This window comes from Puntigrus tetrazona, chromosome 9, assembly GCF_018831695.1.
Source record: "Puntigrus tetrazona isolate hp1 chromosome 9, ASM1883169v1, whole genome shotgun sequence".
NCBI classification, from domain to species: domain Eukaryota; kingdom Metazoa; phylum Chordata; class Actinopteri; order Cypriniformes; family Cyprinidae; genus Puntigrus; species Puntigrus tetrazona.
In genome coordinates, this window is record NC_056707.1 from 22,172,521 (window position 1) to 22,194,337 (window position 21,817).

At 36.4% G+C, this 21,817-nt stretch overlaps 1 protein-coding gene across 2 annotated transcripts in view; it reads right to left on the reverse strand.

Annotated features, from left to right (window-relative positions):
• Positions 1–21,817, reverse strand: part of cerkl (ceramide kinase-like) — a 52,205-nt gene that overhangs the window by 1,058 nt on the left and 29,330 nt on the right. Inside the window, exons 5-12 of one of the 2 annotated variants that reach the window (XM_043248643.1) lie at positions 18,010–18,152; positions 9,132–9,206; positions 5,770–5,947; positions 5,481–5,537; positions 5,188–5,216; positions 4,621–4,729; positions 2,337–2,433; positions 211–410 (exon numbers count right to left, since the gene is read on the reverse strand). In XM_043248643.1, coding sequence (XP_043104578.1) covers positions 211–410; positions 2,337–2,433; positions 4,621–4,729; positions 5,188–5,216; positions 5,481–5,537; positions 5,770–5,947; positions 9,132–9,206; positions 18,010–18,152 — 888 coding nt within the window. The remainder of the gene's footprint in view (positions 1–210; positions 411–2,336; positions 2,434–4,620; positions 4,730–5,187; positions 5,217–5,480; positions 5,538–5,769; positions 5,948–9,131; positions 9,207–18,009; positions 18,153–21,817) is intronic. The other variant, XR_006251764.1, reaches the window with a different exon arrangement.

The window sequence follows — 21,817 nt, forward strand, 5'->3', positions numbered from 1 at the left end:
TCTTTTGGGATTCGAAAAAAAAGGATGCAAGTAAATGTATATTATAAGAAAATAAAGCGTTTTTTGACCTTGCACGCATGTCAATCGGTTGTTTGGGACTCTCAAAACCAAAATATGAACCTTTCGTAACCCATAATAGGGGCACTTTAAGTTTTAGAGTCAGATTCTAATGGATCACTGCTATGCATTTGTATTTTATTGACATTTTACCTTATTAGCAGTTCAGATGGGACCTCCAAGAGATCTCCGTCAATGTTCCAGGGGTACGTTCCTTCAGAGGAGATGATGGGCACAGTTTTTGAATCGCACTCCTCGTTCTCCTCTGAGACGTCGTCAGCCCAGCTTCCCTGAGAGCGTGGCCGCAGTTTCACAGTTTTCACGGCGTGCGTCTCGATAAACGAGAATCCAAACTGCAGAGGGATGAAGAACAATCTCTTACTTCAATTTTTTGACAATTACCGAACATTAAGGAAAAACATAAGCGTATTAAATTAGACCTCTTGCTGAGCTGCATTATTTTTAATTGTATTGTTTTGTATGCTTCATGCAGTGGTTTAATTTGAGGCCGTAGTTCACTTTAGGTCCACAAGGAGGCAGTGATGAACAGCTAATCCTCGTCAGCTCACCTCAGTCCTGTGTGAGTGACCTGGAGTGAACCTGGATACAGAACCAGGCCAGGACTGGGTTTTCAGTCCATCACATCACATATCCTTTTATTCGGATAACCAGGTATGTTCATCAAGTGATCTTAATTAGATTAACTGGCAGTCATTGTAATTCTTCAGTGCAGAGGTCTTATGTAAGTACCATTTACTTAACGTAAATGTACTTAATGTAAAGTACGCATATTAACCCTAGTGTTTTGGTGGAATGATACTGGCTCTGACCCAAATACTTGCAGCAGTCGTGATGTAAAGCCTGACCCAGACGATGTGCATCAACTACAGGAATGTTCCTGTTCGGTGTCTTAGCGGGTGATGAGTTCACATGCAAATTGATTTTGACTGTACATCTCACAAAACAACATACCCAGGTCAGATTAAACGCCCCGAAAGAAAAGCAATGGAGCCTATATTTAGAAACGTTAATTGTTTTGCATTTTAAAATGTATTTCCATGCCAGTTTAACAAAATTACCCCTAAATTATGATTACCATAATGTGCAATAATGTTTCCCATTTGACTCTGTGTTGTTGTGTTTCAGTGGTTATTCTTTTTTTCTTAGATTCTCGCTATTTTGTCGCATGGTGTGACATAGTGAAAAAACTTCACGTTCAAATAACATGAGAAAATGTATGTATTAAAATATAGAAAAATAGAAAATGGGCTTAATGGTTAAACATATGTTCTGTGGGGAAAGAGAAATAATGGGATTTTTTTTCTGCGTAGTTAAAACATGAGAAAAGAATCCAATTATCTCTCTCTTTCTCTACATAACATATGTTTAAGCATTGAAAATATTTTCTCTTTTAATTACATTTTCCTATTACCATACTATATTAAGGTAAAAGTAAATGATGTTTCATTTTCCTTTTTACCCTTTTGACTTTAATTCTCATATGCATGTATTTTTATTAACATTTACATTTTAGTATATATATATATATATATATATATATATATATATATATATATATATATAAAATACTAAATGTTTATTTATATTATAAATATATATATATATATATATATATATATATATATATATATATATATATATATATATACATTTATAATATATATACATTTACATTTTAGTATATATATATATCATTTACATTATTTTTTTATATTTATTTTTTTCAACAAGTTTTAAAAATCATTTGACAACATTTCTTGAGTCATTAGACTTTTTGTTTTCCTTTTTTGAGATTCATCCACAGTTAAATAAACTCGACTTTCTACATATAAATGAGGTGAACACACACAACGCACGCAAACTCTTATAAAATGGGCAATAAAGGACTATCAGTACAGCAAAAAAAAGCCTGAAATTGGCACCACTTTACTCTGCGGCACAATGACATCTCACGAGAGTGAAGAGCAGTAGGTCAACGCCGCAACCTACACACATTATTTATAGAATGTGGGTTAACAAACAGCACTAGATTGGATTGCTTAAGAAAAAAAGAAGAGACAGGCCCTGAAATGGGCTAATCTGTATTAGCCTGAAAAGTGTTTTGTGGGAAGCTGACAATCAGCGACTAATTTGACTTGACAGTATGCTAATTCTGCTTAAGCTGGGGAGGTTGTTAACTCCATTTGCGTGGGCTGGATTTCCTGCGTGTCTGGCTGATGTGAGTTCAGTAAGTTCCCTCAGTAGGCAGGTGAGCTCACCTGGTTGTTTGTGCTGCTGTATCTCTTCAAGTGCTTGATGAACTCTGACCTGGAGGTGTTTCCGACAGCTATCAGCGCCATACTGCCGTTGCTTAACCTGCGGTAGACGGAAAAGGTTATTCATGTTTATTGTGCTTAGATTGTGCATTTGTTAATAAAAACAACCGTGTCTGTCGTGTATGGACAGTCTGTGGCAAGCATTATGACCAAAAGGCAAATTCGACATTACAATAAGCCCACACTATTTTCATATGGAAATGAGAATTGTTTATTTAATAAAACCAGTTTCTCTTCTGTTTTACCACAGGTCTATAAATAGATGTATCTAGACGTCAGAGGAAAATGTAAATAGAGCTTCAAGGTATAAACAGGTCTTGATTGAACAGAAAAGGTAGTTTTGTACAAAATGGTACTGAATTTAGTCGATCCAATTGGTTTGACCAGTGTTGTATGCTTATTTGTAGTGTGTGTGTGTGTTTTTAATAAACATGTTGTTGATATATACATAATACAACAAAAAAACTGCTTTAAACACATTAAAACACAATAAAAACCACATAATACTGTTTTAAACATTTGCAAATATATATATATATATATATATATATATATATATATATATATATATATATATGTGTGTGTATATATATATATATGTATATATGTGTATATATATATTATTTGCAAATGTTCAAAATAGGTTTTATATATATATATATATATATATGTGTGTGTGTGTTTGTGTGTGTGTGTATGTATATCTATATGTTAGATATTTTGAAATTGAAGCTATACAATTTGGAGTGTCCAATCAAAATCATGATCTGAGAAATCTGTCTCAGTTGAATGAGATGTAAAATTTAATACTAATATTAAGAATATTAAGGCTTGTTTTTTTTTTTTAAGGCAGGTAAATTTTTTCTTTGACGAGAAACAAGAAGAAAACAAAACAAAACAAAAAAACAATTCGCGAATGAGGTCAGAATAATTCAAGATATATTTTCAGTAAACATGTCTTAATATTCTATGCAGTGTCCTTCAGATAAATGTATATTGTTGAAAGGTTGTTTTTTTTTTACTGCAAAAGAAATGATTTATTGCAGGGAGAACTCCGTTCCGTCATTAAGATGCTGCTTACGAGAAGCTGAGCTTAACTTGTGTCGCTCTGTAAAGACATGAAGGTGAGGGGGTTGTTGAGCACTCGTGGACAGATGCTCGGCCCTTAAGTCTACCCGGCCACTCCCTTTAATCAGAGTAATTATGTGCTGATTAGTCCAGTTAGGTGGCTTTGACCTTACGAGTCTGATCCAACCACTGATTCCAATCTTCAGGATTACTTCACGCACCAAACGCCCACGACACGGGCCAGAAAACAGTCAGGAAACTCCACTGGCCTTGCGTGTTGCTGACACACTGACCTGGTCTCAAGGTTTTACAGTCTACACTCACATCAGCTTACTTGCTTTTAAGGCATACAGTCTGAAGGATTGAGGGCAGTGCGTTATTTGTACATTGAGGTTTCAGAACATAAACCATGGTAGATCACTGGAATATTATTATAAACGGTTGCACTTTATTTTACAGTACATGCACTTATATGTACTTGCAGTGCAGCTAACTAAGAAAGTACTAGTAATATAAGGTAACTGCATTGGGTAGGGTTAGATTTAGGGCTAGTTTCAGGGTTAGTACCTTCTAATTGTAATTATTATAATAAGTATATGATATTAGATGTGGATTATTTAATTGTGTAGCTGCTAGATCCAGCTTGTTCTGGTCAACACAAAATATTAATGGATAGCAAAATATTTGCTATCATAGTGCACATTAACAGTCATTTGATGCATGATTGGTCTACTGTTTATTAGTCCAAATACAAAAAAAATGTCTTTTTTACATTTTTAAACATAAAGAATGCCAATTTTTGAATAGATCAATTTCTAATATATACAGTTCGGTAAGATTTTTGATAAGAAATTAATATATAATATCATTTTGATAAAGAACTCTCTATTAAAGCAGCATCAAATCAGCATATTAAAATTTTTTCTGAAGGATCATGTGACAAGGAGTAATGATGCTGAAAATGTGGACTTGTCTCATAAGAATCAATTACATTGTAATATATATTCAAATAGAGAATGCGTGTTTTAAATGACATAAATATACTTTTATTTATTGTATTTGAAATCAAATAAATGGAGCTGCTGTGAGTATAAGAAACATATAGTATATTGATGATCCCTGCATAAAAAAATGTTGGAGGTGTGGAAGAAGTTCTGACCTGGTGTTTGGGGCCAGGCCCCTGGGGGCCATTGAGCACAGACAGGGAATAGCCATGATGCTGACATTCAGGAAAAGGCCTTGTCTGGTCTGCCAGGATCCATCCACACCTATCAAAGAATAGACAGAGAGAGAGTTTTTTATAGTATAAAAACTCTCATAGTAATAGGAAAGAATGGTAGAATGGCAGCTAGAATGAAAGCAGGGGTCCAGCAGTTATCTGGATTAATTTTTAAAATGATGATACTTAATTTAAAAAAAAGAAAAAAAAAAATATATATATATATATATATATATATATATATATATATATATATATATATATATATATATATATAATAAGCCATTTTATTCAATCATTTTCAGATGTGCATTGTGTATAAATCTCCAGTCTCCAAAAAAAGAAAAAATGCAGCTCATTGAAGAATGCTGCTTTTATTTCGGCCGGTAAACACCCCCTTTGTTTCTCATAGGAGGCACTTATTAGCCAAGAGCATTTGCTGCCAAATGAAGCAGATATCTAGTGGTGCAATATCTTCAGAGTATCTTCTAATTTAGCTGTACTCACAAATTCCTCCATCTCCATTTCGCTCAGCTCTGCGTAAAAGAAAGAGATGCTTTTTAGTGCGCAACCATTATCTGCATTTGAGTAATAATGGAGTTGCACGGGCTCCTCACAGTGTGGGGCATCCTGCCTTATTAGCATTAGCCGGGTGACCTTCAGCATCTCCAGCATTTTGATTTCTTTCCAATGGCCAATTAAGCAGGGGGTGGTTTATTTAAAATAACATTCAAATAATTACGCTCAAAGTTGGATGGGGATGAGGAGCGAGAAAACCTTAAAAATGCGCTTTAACACACTTTGTCTGATCCTCGGCTCCTCTGCTGGTTACAAAGGACAGTTCGCACTCTTCAGGTCTTCACAGGAACCGTCGGCCAATCGGGGAGGGACACGAGGAGAGAGAACAAACACGTTAGATGGAGTGTTATGATAAGAAGGAGATTTCTAAGAGATGCTGCCCATGTGTGCTGTGCCAGGCTGCTCTGACACTAATCCCAGATTTGATAGAGCACCAGCCAGTCCCTTGGAGCCCACCAGATGAGAGACAGCTACAGCTGACAACACAACTGAGAAAGAAAGAGCTCTTACTTGAGGTTTGCCAGTGTTTTAATGAGAGCGAACTCTCGGCGCTGGCTGGGTGGCATCCAGCGGTGTCTCTCTGCCAGTGCGAGCGTCCGCCCACCGAAACCAAACATGGCAGAGAAGCCGAACCTCAGAAGGCGACCCATAGAGCTAAAGCTACACACGTCCACGGGCTGATGATGACCTAGAACAAGCCACGCAATGCAGTCAGTACGCTGAGGTACCAAGGCACTGCCCTAAAAAAAAATGTACAAACCACTAGAACAATGAGCTCTAGAGCCACAAGAGGGTTTAACGCAAACCCACTGCAAATGAAGATTACAGATACAAATGACCAAAGCGGTATGGCATGTATATGTTGCAAAGAAAAAAATATGGTAAGAGATTGGATGTTATCTTTAAATACATTGCATTCCAAATAGTGAAAAAATTTAACAGTTAACTCAAATTGGCCGTTCTACCCAATATATGCTCTACTGATACAATTAAAAATAACTGTTTTGTATTTTAAATGCATCTTAAAATGTAATTTATTGGAATTTTCCGCATCCATTACTCCAGTCTTTAGTGTCATATGATTCTTTAGAAACATTGCAATGCTGTATGCTGATTTGGCACTAAAGAGAAATATTTCTTATTTAATATTTTTGTGGAAACCCTGATGCGCTTTTTGTTAGACTATGAAAGGAACAGCGTTTATTCGGGAGCAAAAAGTCACTTTTGATTAATTTACTGTGCCCTTGCTAAATAAAACTATTATTTCTTTCCAATTAAAAAAACAAACCTTTAACCGAACTTTCGAAAGGTAGTATATGAATGTATTTGTGTGCATGCATGTATATGTACACATTAAAGTAGATGTAAATGTGATTCCTACAATCAGCAAATTTAATTCTAGTCCATTAGAAACAATAGAGTCATCTATCAAGTGTCAATGTGACATCTCTTGAGTTAATTCATTGCATATGTCGAAGTGAACAGGAACGACTGGATCTGGTGGCCCATTGGTTGAGTCCAGTCCCCGTAGCCCGGCACATTCCTGACCTCCTTCTGTCTCCCCATGCATACGCTCTCCCTGCTCATGAATTATTCATCAGATCCTTCCAAATCCCGCCAGTTGGCCTTATTCACATGCGTAAATATTGCTTAATTAGAAATGAACAAGCCCTATATTGGCCCTCCTAAATGGGCATTACGCTCTCATTCGTGTCAGGTGTCTTCTGTGCCGTTGATGTTTCTCTTTTGCCTCCCAGCGACAAAAGCCAGACATTTTGTGTAGTACAGAAAGGGGAAAACGTGTTTTTTTTTTTTTTTCCATTCAGCTCGCTTCACATAAGACGCCTAATGCCTGCATGTCGGAATGTCTTCTAAGGGAAAGCTGTCTTTTGTTGAGCGAGTGCCTACACTTAGCTCAGCGGTTCGTACCGAGAGCCACAATGTTTTGATGGAGCAATTAATCACGACGGTACGAGGATGTTTCTCAACGTTCCTGCTGAGATGGCGAGCGTACCGCGGAGCACAGAGAAGGTGCCAATCTCAGCGAACAAAAGAAATTCAGCACTCGTTCTTAAAACTCGCACCTCCCTTTAGTCAAAAGCTATGAGTTACAATACCATATGGCTCAATTCTTAGGACTTAATGATGAGATGCATTCTCACACACGTGGAGGTCAGATTGCGGTTAATCATCCGAGTCTGTAGCCAAGTGAAAACTAAAATGGGCCGCAGAGTTTTAGGCAGCACCAGTTCTGAGTTGGTGCATTTTGTTGTAAATATGAAACAAACATCAAATCCCATTTTTTTTGTCACGCCCACTTTTCCATTGAAATTATTTTTATCTGGATCATTTAAATCAGTCTCAGGCACTTTGTCTCACCTGGTTGTCCACTGATGGCAACATTTCCCAAAGTTCCCCAGCAATATTCCTAAAAAAGTTGTCCAGAGTATCATCAGGCTAATTTTGTCTCCTAGAGGTAAATACCAACTAAACATCATTTAGACCACTTTTATGGTGCTTTTTTATGGTATTTTTGTACGTGTTGAACCCTTGAGACTTAACTTGAAAATTCACTTATTTTTTCTCTTCTACAGAAGAAAAGAGCTGAATACAGCATTCTGTAATGACATGACAGCGAGTAGCCTAAATGACAGGCTTTTCTTTTTTGGCCTGTTTTCAGCTTGTTTTTTTTTACCAAGAGCTTTAGAGATATATTGCACAAGTGATTTGGCCTCCTTTTATGTTGCTTTTTATGCTGTTTTTGTACATTTTGAAGTCTGATTGTCATGGTATGGAAAATAACTACACGAAGGTTCACTAAAATGCTCTTTTTTGTCTTTTCCAGAAGTGTTCCGGAACAACGTGAGGGTGAGTAAATAACGACAGGATTTTCATTTTTGGGTGAACAGTTCCTTTAACGCAACAAAGAACTTCATATGAAGCCCGTGATTGCAAACAAAATATATATCGCCAGATAATCATTTCTCAATAATCCGCAAAGAGCAACGATACAGTCAAAACAAAACAAAACAAAAAAACTCATTAACTCGCTCACACAACTGATTCTGTAATTCTACTGTGCTCTTCTGATTGCGTTCATCCCAGTCGTAATTCAGCTGTAAAGCGAAATTTTTGCCAGTACGTGTTCTTTTTCTTTTTTTGGAGGATGCGAGCTTAGCTTGTGCATGTAATCCCCTGACACAAGCCAAATCCGCTTGTCTGTTAAGCTAAGCCCAGGAGAGCTTGCACAGTCGACACAATGGCCCAGACATATTGGTGCTAACTTCAAAAAACGCCTCACAGAAAGACAGACAGACAGGAACACGCAGCACTAAAGCCAAAGCGAACACTGCCAGCCAGAAGTAACACTTCCAACGACGGCCCACAGCCACGTCAAAGAAACTGGGTGTTTGCGGCGGGGCCCGTACGGGTGATTGACGACAGACGTATCTCCACCTCTCCCGGGACCGTCTCTCGTTCCATGGGACCTGTTAACCATGATCTCCAAAGCTGGAGAGGCAGCAGAGCCCGCGCGGGGGGTTTGTCTTCTCTCGGCCCCCATAACAACAGTCTGTGCACTCTAATTAAACATCAGATTACAGTGAGCCACCGCGCGCGCCGCCGTTGAGACGCACCAAAAAGAGCGAGAGACTGAGGCTTCCGACGGGTGAAAATGAAACCGTTGCCCCTGAACACGTAACTCAGCGGAATAGAAAAGTAAATACGAATCCCATTTACATGTTATTATTGTGTATATTTGTGCTCCATTAAGTCCCGCGGCTCCTCGAGGCCTTACCGTTAGCGTACAGGATAGAGAATGACTAGAAACTCATGCATGAAGGTGAGAAAGAAACTAGGATTTAAAAACATACCCATGATGATGTGCAAGGCTGCAGTCACGGCGCGTCTTATTCCATACACGGAGCAGGCCACCACATCAGTAGAACCTATAGAGATAATTAAACACCGTTTAGTATTTTACAGTTATTAAGCCCCAAAACACAGTAAAGGATCCAAAAACTTCATACGACAATATTACTTAAAGGGATAGTCCCCAATGTCTTGCATAGTGTTTTTTTTTTTCTCCATACTACGGAAGTCAATAGGGACCAGCAACTGAAGTTTTCTTAATGATCCTAAAATGTTACAAAAAATGCTTTATGATCATTAAATGTGACAAAAAATGCGTTATATTACAAAGTCTTGGAACAGTGTCGGTCTGTTTGTTGTTGTTGTTTTGCTTTAGAAGATTTGGTTGGATGGTAGGTAGGTAGGTCTGAACCTAACCAAAATAAAGACAGAAGAAGATGCCTGACTCCCCGGACAGCCTCATATATGAGATCCACAGGACGCTCTGTTAGCAGCTCAGCGTTTTAGACTTTGTCAAGGAAAAGAGTATTCACATTCAAATATAATTTGATGCACACAGAACGGAATATAGAAATACTGAATATAATACGGAATATAAACTGTTTAATCTGCCGTTTTCAGTAAGATGTAACGTTACTAAATGTGTTTGTGTGTCTGCTTTTGTGCGTTTAAATTAACTTGTATAATGTCTAAAAAATACCTGTTTTAAAGCAGTGGGTAATTCACTCCTTGATTTGCTTAAAATCTGCCTTGCGATTCTGTCTTTGCGATTCGAACACATTTATGGTGCATTCTATTCAACATGTTTATTGCTAGCGCAACATAGACAGCGCAGCCTTTTTACGATATTTGTGTGCAATGTATCTTGTTGCTATGGCAACCTCCCACGCTTGCTGCAATAGTAAAACCGCTTTTAGTGGTACACAGATTGTGACTTTGTACGTTTACTACAGAAATGCTAAAATGTAAGTTATTTCATAAATATCTATCATATAATATAACATTAAGAACACTATATTCTTCTTTTATATTATATTTTTATACATAATATAAAAGAATATATAATTTATATTTATTATAGTTTTTGCATTAAAAATGCAGCAGAAATTGCTTTATATTCTAGAGAATCTTCTAAATGCAATAGTCACACAAAGTTTTTATATTGCTTATTTATTTAAAAACTTAACAGCACAAAGATTTGTGGGCAATATTAGGGAAATAGTGTTAAATATATTGTGTTTATATTTTTAAGTGAATAACGACTTATATTTAAAGCTTGAGTTGTAGCAGGAAAAGTTAAGATTCGGTTGTATTTTTTGTGCGCCGCAGACGCAGCATTGGATTTGCTTTTTGGGTAAACTGTTCCTTTAAATGGACTTGTGCATTTCATAAACAAGCAAGCTTTCTATTTGGATAAATTCTGTTCTCCGCACAGGTGATTTTGTGATAAAGCTTTTTCTCGTTAGACACACACTGATGCTGATGCTATGAGACCATCTGAATGCTGTGGCATATGGTCCCATGATGTTTGCTATAGTGTGTATCCCGGCACAGACACTGTTTACTCTCAGTGAGTGATGAGATTCCATTAAGAAAGGCTACAGAAACGTGAAAAAATGTAGCTTTGCTTTATTATAGCAGAGTCTCTCCTCTGCATATCAATGTTCTCCAGCACCTGCTACAAGGGACAGAATGGGAACCTGTCCATTCAATTTCTGTTCGACCAATCGCGGCTCACTTAAAGTCCTCAATAATCTATGGCCTTTATATTCTCCAATTACAGTTGTCTTTGTTTAGGATGTTTTCTCTTCCGAGCATAAGAATATTAAAAAATGAACTTCAGCTGATTTTTTTTCCGTCATTTCTATTAAAATGATACACAATGCACTAAAACCATGTACTTGGAAAGTGCGTCTGTATTGGTGCCGTTGTGACATAACTTTTTTTTAAATTCAAAGACATCATAGCACACCAAGGTATGGGCAATATTAGGCTAAAATATTCTATTCTATTATATAATTAGTCAAATATGAAATTTGTAAGTACATATAATATATATATTTTTTGTAATTTCATTTATGCTTTTTTTTTATTTAAAAATGTTTTAATCCACCCACCAAAAATCAAAAGACCGAAAATGTTACATAATATTATATTGCAATTGGTGCTGTCAAACAATTAATCGTAATAAATCGCATCCAAATTAAATGTTTTTGTGTGCATAACATATGTATGTTTGCTGTGTATATTTAATTATTATGTATATTTAAATACACACACATACATTGTATATTTCAGAAAAGTGTTATATTAAATATATTTCTTTCTAATATAAAAATATTTTCAAAATATATACTGTATGTGTGTATATTTATATATAAATAAATATACACAGAACACACAGATTATGCAAACAAAACCTTTTTTTTATATATGCAATTAATAATTTGACAGCCCTAATTATATTATATTATATTATATTATGATCCTAAAAATGCAAGTATTTTTTTTTTACATATTTTATTTTTCGATTTCAGTATTTAAATATGATATGTAAATAAATGATATATTTAAATAAGATATTTTATTAAGGTAATGTAATGTATGCTGCCTCTGTGTCCGAACAGTCACGAATCGTATTACAGTGTATTTGAAAATGATCTTACAGTCTTAAGATTCACTCATTAGAAAATATCAGGCGCGTTTGTTACATTATTGTTAATGTCCTGTGATTTGGGGCATACTAAATCCCGTCTGGCACACTGTTCAGACTAGTATGCGAGTCGGGACGCGGCATTGATTTAAAAACAGCAGCAGCTTCACCCATCTAATGAGTGAGGTAAAGTTAATCATTGCAGGATGAGGACTTTGTTAAAGGGCATTAATTTAAGTTAATATCGCCTTGTGCCAATTAAGGCGGTTTACCTTGCTGGCAGCTTGCGAAGGGAGAACAGGTGTGTGTATTTGTACTGATTACTACCAGAGACAAACAGCGGAGAGAGGCTTGTCCTTGTCGGGTGAGTAGGCATTTCCTTTCATGCAGTTATCTGGCCAGTGTGTTTGCTCAGATCAACAGGGTATGAAAGCAAATGTCTGTAAATGAGAACAGGACGGAGGTGTTGGATGAAACCGTTCCCTCCCTTTCTGCCGATAGAGACGGCCAGGCCTACGGCGCTGGACACGCGCTCACACTCCGACTGAATTTGGCTGCAAGTACATGCGCCACTTCCCACCTACCAGGTCACTGGTAATGTAGCCCTCCCTCACAAACACATCCATGATGCTTCCTGGCCTCTCTGGGAGTTTCCATATGTTGTGATGATTTCAACACAAAAGCCAGGCTCTGAGCCTTCACTCGGTAAAGCTAACAGCGTCTGACTTCCAAAACGTAGCGAGCTGCTGTATTGTCTGCTATAGCTACTAGGGACGGACATTTTAGTCATTCTGTTAACGTGAGTACTCGGTAGATTAATCGGATGAGTGCATCCTGTGTGCGTCAGACATGGCATTGTATCATAAGTCGTGACTTTTGTTGAGCGTTTTGCATATTTATTATTATACGTCCCATTAAAGTAAAACAAACAGTAAGACGTAAGGCAAGACTTGTTGCCAAACTCAATAAAACACTCATTAAATTTGTATATCTGAGCTTTCTGCAGAATAGATATTTGTCCCGAATTAAATTAATAAAGTTTCGGAGCATTTGATTGTATTTTTATGTTTAGTGGTAATTAATAATGGGCATTGTAGGCCCTTTACTGGATTCCATTCAAATGCTTTTTGAGTATGTGATGTTTTCATGACAATCAATAATATTTTGAATTAATTTATGCTGTCTTAAAAGGTGCATTTTATTACAGTGTCTGCAAGTATGACAATTAGACATTTCCCCCTAATTGCAGTAATGATGAGATTTATTGTATTGTGATTTACTTTATTTTAAGTTACATTTACTTTATTTATTTTTTAATTAATGTATTTTTATTTAAAATGCAATTAAGATGATTTGATCCCCAAAATCATTTATTTAAGTGTTATATAGATGATATTGTAGTTTTGTTGTGCTGGATTTAATTCATCCTAATTCTAGCTCTAAAAAAATGTTTTGCTAATTTTAAAGCAAAATGTTATGGTAAAAATTTGACTTGAGTCTTGTATGATTAAAAAAAAAAAGTGAATGGTTAAATTATTTTAATGAGTTAAAAGTAATAGAAAAAATGTACCATGATATATTGATCACATAACTTTTTGTTTTTACAATGGACTAAATAAAGCATTATTTCAATATAATATAGCATATCCAGTCTTATTTTTTTTTTTCATTTCAATTTTGAGTCAGCCTTCTCAGAGTGAAGACGCTTCAGAATTTTGCCTAAAACATACAGTTTCTTTTTCCGTTTTGAAACGGCCTTCGCATCGGGAAGCATGCGCATTACATCTTAAAATACTGCCTACGTAGGCAGCTCACTAGGTTTTGGAACAGAGCTGATATGACTCCCCATCGTAAACGCCAAGCTGTGGCTTAAGCAAAGCGAGTCCTGCAGGGATAAATTCTGGTGCGAGCAATAGGCGAGTGTGAGAATCTGTGATACAAGGAGAGCTCGGTCTAGCGCCAATTAAAAAAGAAATATAATGAATGCGGTTACTTAACAGTCTCAGTAAGTGTGATATTAAAAACTCATTATCTGAATGCTAAAATTACCATTTCTAACAGAGATCTGGTAAAGCCCACTTGAGGTTCGCACAAGTGTCGTCACTCGACGTTGTACGTACGGCACGTGAAACGATTTTTTTTGGTGTTCGACATTGATCGTTTTGTTCTTTTGTTGTTGGGTGGTGTCTGCAGAGCTGCTGCCGTGCGGTAACACTATATTTCAAGCGTGCATCTGCCTCTCCCGCAAGGCTCAGAGCAACAGCCTGTGCCAACATCATCGGGAGTTCCATATATTACCCATCTCCATTCCAGAACCCGGTGACGAATGGTAGTAGCGCCCAGATATTAGAGTAGGGGGCGAATAGGAAGGAAGGGGAGATGTGGGGGGGAGAGAGAGAGAGAGAGAAAAAAATTGTCCTTGGAAGTGCGAGCACTTCTGCAGAACAATTAACTTAATTAAGCAGACAGCATGAATATTCATAAGGCAGTTAATGTCTCCCTCATCCAGGCAGATGAATGTGATGCAATGACTCGCTAGTCAAGCATGTCTAAGAGTCTCGTGGAAACTGCACCAACATTTTGGTTCTTTGCCTGGAATATCAAAGAAATTAACAGTCCCCCTGAAACCCTTAAAAGCAGGCAAATTAATTAGAAGTCTGCAATTTATATGCTATACGTACCGAGGAGTATATACTGTGGTGCGGCGAGAAAGCCTTTAATTGGGCAGGGTTCTGCGTTTTTTTGCGTGTTTATCCTGCATTGTGCAAATAAGGTTTTTGAAACGCTCTTTGTAATTGGTTTAATCTTTCGAAAAAGGAAAACTCGAATGTTTGTTCAACTTGACTGTGTTGTGAATACTGAGAAAAAGGAGCATAAAAAATGACAAATTAAAATGTTAAAGAAGCTAGTCTGTTTTCCAGCTAAGATAATTAGACATCAACTTGGCTGCCATAGGAGGGCCATTTCATGTATATTTTATTGATGTGCACATGGTAATTACGTGCGGTAAATCACTGTAGTTGATTCGGGTTCTTAATTGGCACAGATCCTTCCATAAAGAACCTTTAACCTCCACCGAACCTTTCCATTGCACAAAAGTTTTTTCATTCTTAAAAATAAAGGTTGTTCATTGGCATCAATGGTTCCATGTAGAACCTTTAACAATTATTGAATGTTTCGATTGCACAAAAGATTTGTCACATTCTTAAAATAAAGGTTCTTGATTAGCATAAATGGTTGCAAGTAGAACCTTCAACATCCGTGGTACCTTTTCATTGATGGTGACACAAATGTTCACATATGATATGAGGTGGGCAGAAATTTCTTATTTGAAATAACTAAATTGTGTTTACATTGCTCAAAATGTTGCGCTTAGCAAGTTACAGAGAAACTAGCAGCCGGGCAACAGACAAGTGTCAGATCCACAGTTTAGCACAATTGTCAAGAGTTCTGGGCTGAGAACGGTTCTTAATTGTGCCGTGCCATTCCGGGCTCATGTGGAAACACAACTAGAACTGTACCTCACAGTTCTTAGAACCGTTCGGCCCGATAGTGGAAAAGCAGCTAAAGGTTTCATGTAGAATTTTTAACATCCGTGAAACCTTTTCATCAACGGTTTCACAAAGAACCTTTTAACCTGAACTTTTTCCAAAGCACAAAAGGTTCTTCACTGGCATCAGTAGTTCCAAGAATATCCTTTCACATTCATTGGACGTTTTGATTGCACGAAACGTGTGTTACATTCTTGAAATAAAGACTCTTCTTTGGCATCGATGGTTACAGAGAACCTTTAATATATGGAAAATTATCATTATACAAAAGATCTTTATAGAGCAAAAAGGTTTTTAAAATATAAAACGGTCCTCACACTAACAACAAAAAACACTTTATTTTATGATTTCTAAACTAGCTGCTAATTAGCCTGCATATTACTAGAATATTAGCCAATTATTAGTAGTAATTAAGCACATATTAATGTTTTATTCAATATGACCTTATTCTACATCCCTAATCTTATCCAATACCTCAACCTTAAAACTATTAGTAGGAATGTATTGAGGGCTTTTTGTCGTTAAGAGTGTAGATTATTAAATTGTTGTTCACGCCACTCTTTTAGGATCTCTTTACTAAAAAAAGCCCATTAATGGTTCTTTTATGGCATCACCATGAAAAAACCCTTTTGGAAACCTTAATTTCTAAGAGTTTACATGGCTGTTTTTGCAAATCTGTAACAAAGAGAGTCAATCTGACTTAATTTTCTCCATCCCCAAGGACTGACCTGGGTCAGATGTCCCATCAAACCACACATCCAAACCTGCGCAGGAAAACCGCAGAGGCAGGGGGTCGTTTTTTTCCCTCTGCATTTGTGACAGGAAACTGTTTACAAATACTCCTGTGGGATTGGGCACTAATGAAGAGAAAGCGTGACCCCGGTACGGTCAGTTTGCAGCGGGTGCGGAGTTGGAGGGCTTCCATTGCTCCTAACAACAGCACTCCATTTTGCTGCGCCTGAAATGACAAGTGAAGGTCAATCTCTTGGCTGAAAAAGTAGGGGCCGCTACCGTAACCATCTACCCTGCTCTCCCCTCCTCTTCCCAGCCCAGTTTGGCAGCTCTTTGGGGTTGCTTTGTGCCACAGTCCCGCAAAAAAAAGAGAAAATATCGGAGCTTAGTCAGTCCTGTGTGAGAGTGCACAATGCGCAGGGCTCTGGGCCGCTGATCCAAGGCCAGTGGAGTCCGTTTCAAAGGCAGCAAAGGAGAGTCAAATGGAGGATGCTCCATTTGAGACACTCTTGAAGGCAATTAACTCAGTGTGCGAGTGGGCCATTCAGAGGCCTGACTGTGATTAAATCAATTTGATAATGATACACTCGCTTGCTGCTGTTATGAGCTGCCTGTTTGTTTTCGCTAGAGGAGTTTCAGAACACAATCAAACTAAATCATTCTGACAGCACAGAAACTAGAGACCGAAATTACTACAGGGTTCGATTTTTAATTGGCAGCACGCCTCTGATTGTTTTAGTGCTGGAATGAAGCATAAAAAGTCTCATGGTTTACCCATAAGGCTGTCGCTATACGTTATCATATTTTACGACTAGTCATATTTTGACTGTATGCTGTGATTATCAATTATAGGTTTTATTTCAGTTTCTTCATTTAAATACATCATGAAGGTATTTAAGTACCCGGGAAATGTTTGTGGCTTTTAGTCTTTTTTGAGGACATGGACATGTATTCTAGTGTTCTTCTTAATATTTAAATAAATATTTATATAATATTTAAATAGTTAAATAATAAAATTAATTATTTTCCACATTCAATTGGTTTTGATCTAACAAAATAATTTTAATTATAATACAATATATTTTCTTACAGAATTTATAGTTAAATTATTAAATAGGAGTTTTTACATGATTATGATTTAAGTAAACTTAGTTTCAAATTAATAATACTGGACCTATGCTAGCATTCTTATTTATATAATAATACATTTTACAGATTCTTTCAATAAAATTCGCTTTAATCATAATATAGTATACTTTATTAACAAACGTATAATTAGCTTAATGATGTATACAATAAGACAAGATATATTACTATTATTATTGTTTATGTATTTATGTATTTATTTAGTGAAAATTCCATATTTGTCATTAGAAATATGTAAGTTACAGATTATTTAAGTTACTGGTGTGTGCATATATATTCCTAATGGTTAAAAAGACTAACCATTGGGAATTTGTGTTTTGGAAAAGTGGGTGTTACACACTAGAATGGAGCCAGGTGGTTTTTGGGGGAGGGGTTAAAGATTTGGTTTTGTGACATCATCTGGAAAAACCCAGAGATATATTGATATAAATATGCAAAGACATTTTTTAACTTTCAGAATAACTATAGAATAATACAGAATAATAATATATCTCTGGCTTTTTCCAGATGATGTCACGAACCCAAATCTTTAACCCCTCCCCCAAAAATCACCTGGCTCCATTCTAGTGTGTAACACCCACTTTTCCAAAACACAAATTCCCAATGGTTAGTCTTAGTTAAATATTCATTGGCATCAAAACGTGTATAATAAAAGCAAATTGGGTCAGTTTTGAATTCATGTCGACTCAGCGAGGGCCGAGAGCGGATTCGCATGCGCTCTCCTGAGAAGAGCTGGACTTTTTGGGCTGTACTGGGGACAGCTGCAGGAGAAAGAGATACACCACCCCTGATCCTCACCTGCTGGTATTATGCCGAGAGGAAGTGCTGCTTGGACAGGCGTGAAGATGGAATCTGTGTCCCTCCCAGCGTCCATCTGGGCCCGGAGAAGCAACCCGTGGGCCACCTCAGCTACAGAGCCATCTCCCCCAACACATACCACACTAGAGAGAAAGCAAACGGATGGGCGGTGAGTCATGTGACCCAAACTCGAGGCCAAGGGCTGGCTAACACGCATGTAACAATTAGGCTGTTGTTCACTCATATGTGGATAAATGTAAATCCATATGGACGAGTATTTGATTGAATATACAGATTACACATGGCGTAAATGGCACAGTTATTCCTTAAATATGATTAAAAATTCCTAGCAGCTCTTTATTAGAGGAATCCATTTCAATTAATGGAAACCATAATTCCCATTACGTCGTATTGAACAATAGATTAAACCGTGGAAGGCGTGTATTCTAATTGGGAAATGTCCTTTTTTTTCAAGAATAGCAGAAAATCTGTCAGATCTCAGCAGCAAAATAAATCATTAAAAACGGCTGAGCCCACTAATCTGCTTTAAGCACATTACTAATAAATGAACACAGCCTAGTAAAGCTGATTACATTTAATTCAGAAATGCCCTTTAGCAATACTGTACAATCTCACAAATAGATTTGTTTAGCAGACACGGCCAGCACTAATAAGCAAGTAGTCATGCCACTCACAAAATGAGTTCTGTGACCTTGCAGTCGCAGGTGTTTGGGATAAATCTGATTGCAATGTTTTGATCCGCCATATATGTTAAGCCTCGAAGGACGCTGAGAGTCTACCAAATCGGGATAGTAAATATTAAGCGATACATCAAAGCTCACCTATTCACCTTTGGGGTGTTTTATGGAGGATAAGACTAACTGTGATCCTTTTGGCAGGTGTCAGAGACTGTGCCTTATCTTCATCTGTAGAGGTTAAAGCTTCAACCGAGAGGCCTCACCAAACACACGACGTGCAGAGACAATGCAGAGCTTTATGGGAATGACGGATGGGGTCGAGATGAACAAGCCCCATTCCGCATTAACCAAGGTTCAGTGTTGAAGTTAACATGTTGCATTTAGGCCAGTCAACTGATTTAGAGTATTAATCAGATCAATTACACGATTTGCTGAATAGAAATGAATTGCATATCAGTATTTAAGACAAGGCCCCGAATGAATATAATTCAAAGGCATTATTCTCTTACATGCATAATAATGGCAATAGAATGCTTTATATATAAAAAAAAATCTTAATTTTTTTTTTAAGTATATGTAAGCTCATTGCTAGTTCAAAATGTGTTAATGTGCCCACAACAAACTTCACACTTATTCACTATTATCTTTTTTTGCTGCTCATTAATAACTAGTAAGGTAGTTGTTAAATTTAGTTACTTGGCAGGATTAGGGATGTAGAATAAGCCATTAATATGTGCTAATAAATGACTAATGTTCTAATAATATGCATGCTAATAAGCAACTAGACCCTAAAATAAAGTGTTACCTCTTTAATATAGGGATCATTTCTCAATATTAACTAGTCGCTTATTACTATGCCTATCATTAGCTATTATTAACTGTTTATTAGGATATACAAAGCACGTATTCTGCATGACCGTATTCTTCATCCCTAATCCTAACCAATGTCTAAAATTAACGACTAGCTGCTAACTATTATTAAGCAGCAAATTAGGGGTTAAGGTAGTTAATGTCTTGTTAATGTCGAGAACTGGACTTTAAAATAAATTGTGAAACTAAAACTAATATGCAGTTCCTTAGTTAAAAATCAGAGTGTGATTTGTGACATGGCAGTAAAAAACAGGAAAATCCCTTTATACATTTAGAAAAAGGTGCAAAGTCATCGATGCATTAGTAACCTAAGAAACAAAAGCTGAAAGATAAATTGGGGTACTGTATTTTACTGTATTTTGGTAAGTTTTGAACGTGTACCGCCCTAGTTTTGAACTTTTAGCTTATATTAGCAAGCAAAACATAAAATTTTTTCAATATAAAAATGCATGGAAGTCAATCATATGGCTTTCATTTTGAAGGAAAGAGAGTTTTGGGGAGCTGAAGGTTACGAAAACTAATGCAAAAGTACTTTAAAATACTGATTAAATGAAAGTAACGTTCCTCAATGCTGCATGTCAGTCTAATATTGTGCCACTTATCTCACTCCCATCTATCAGCAGTCAATGTGATGGCATTAAAAACTGCACAAATAAGGTCTTTCCATTCAGGGTGCTGATAATTACCATAAATGTGTGAGGGGAATAATTGCATCTATCACTGATGTGCCGTCACTTTAAAGTCTATTGTGTGTGGCATGGCGCGTGACATCATGTGAGACATAACTGAAATAGCACTGTTCCATTTAAACTGGTGGAAGCATCAGTTGCTGAAGTAATTAATGAGTGATGATCTATTAATGAAAAAACGTGTGATTAGTATTACCTTTGCAGAATTAATTCTTCAGAGGTTAATTAATCGAGTTCAGAGGAATGAGGACAGGGGACTGGGTTTAGAGCGCTCTAACACATTTCCTCAGCAGGAAAAAAATGGGATGTGGAGAATTAGTCAAGTTTCTTTTTTTTTTCTTTTGCTGAGGTGTTGAAGACAGTGTTTTTTAATGTTTCAAATAAAACACCCTATGGATTGTTCTTGCTAAGCTGTTAGCTTCTGTTATACGTATATGTGTGTGTGTGTGTGTGTATATATATATATATACTGTATATATATATATATATATATATATATATATATATATATATATATATATATATACTGTATATATGGATCAAAGATACGTTACGTCCACATCAAAAGTTTAAATATTATTTTATGTCAAAAGAAAGCACATTAAAGGTAAGTATAGTGTCTATTTCTAAGGTTTTAAATAGGTTTTTGGAGAATAAAATGTCAAAAATTTGTGTAAAAAAATCAAACATGATTGTTTTTATTATTAAACCACTTTTTCGTCTTTGACCCATATGTATATTGTTTGTTTTTTGTTACTTTTGTTCATAGAAATTTCCATACAATAACTTACTTTTCAAAATCTTCTTTTGTGTTTCACAGCGAAAAAGAAAGTCATATAGCTTTGTAACGACAAAAGAGTGGCTAAATGATGACAGTTTGTATTTTTGGAGTGAACTATCCCTGTGAAGAGCACTACGTATGATTGAAACGTGCCCCATGTGGCTGTAACAATAGCAGTGACACAAATTCCCTGCTTGAAGATTATCCTGTTTAGCAAACAACAGAAAGTGTGGTCTTTTTTTCTCTCTCTCTTTTTTTCCCCATCGGGTTAAGTAGCTTAGATATCCTCAGTGATTTGTCATGCTGACAGAAAATTAAATTTCAACAAAATCATCAGAGCATCATTTCTATAATCCTCGATAAAGAATAAGCTTTGTGAAATTGGAAGACAGACAGATCATGACTGATGTTGAAATTCTAGGCATTATCTTCAGCGTTAAGTCTTGCATCTTAGAGCTGCGATGTGCAGGAACAAGAGAAATCTATTATCTGTAATGAAATCTATTAGCATAAGTGCAAAAATATGATGTATGATGCCACAGGGTCATAACAGTGAGGAGTAACTAAAGGTGTAATGCTACTAGCTTAATGTTACAATTATTTCTCTCATTTCAAATCTGTGGGTTGAAATGTTTGAGCAGCTCTACACAGTTTTTATTGGCTCAGCCAGCTTTGGTGAATTTAAGGTGGGTGTTTCTGCTTTTTCAATGGTAGGAAAAAGCATTTGCAATTACTGTATGTTTACACACTTCACCTATAACTATATTTTT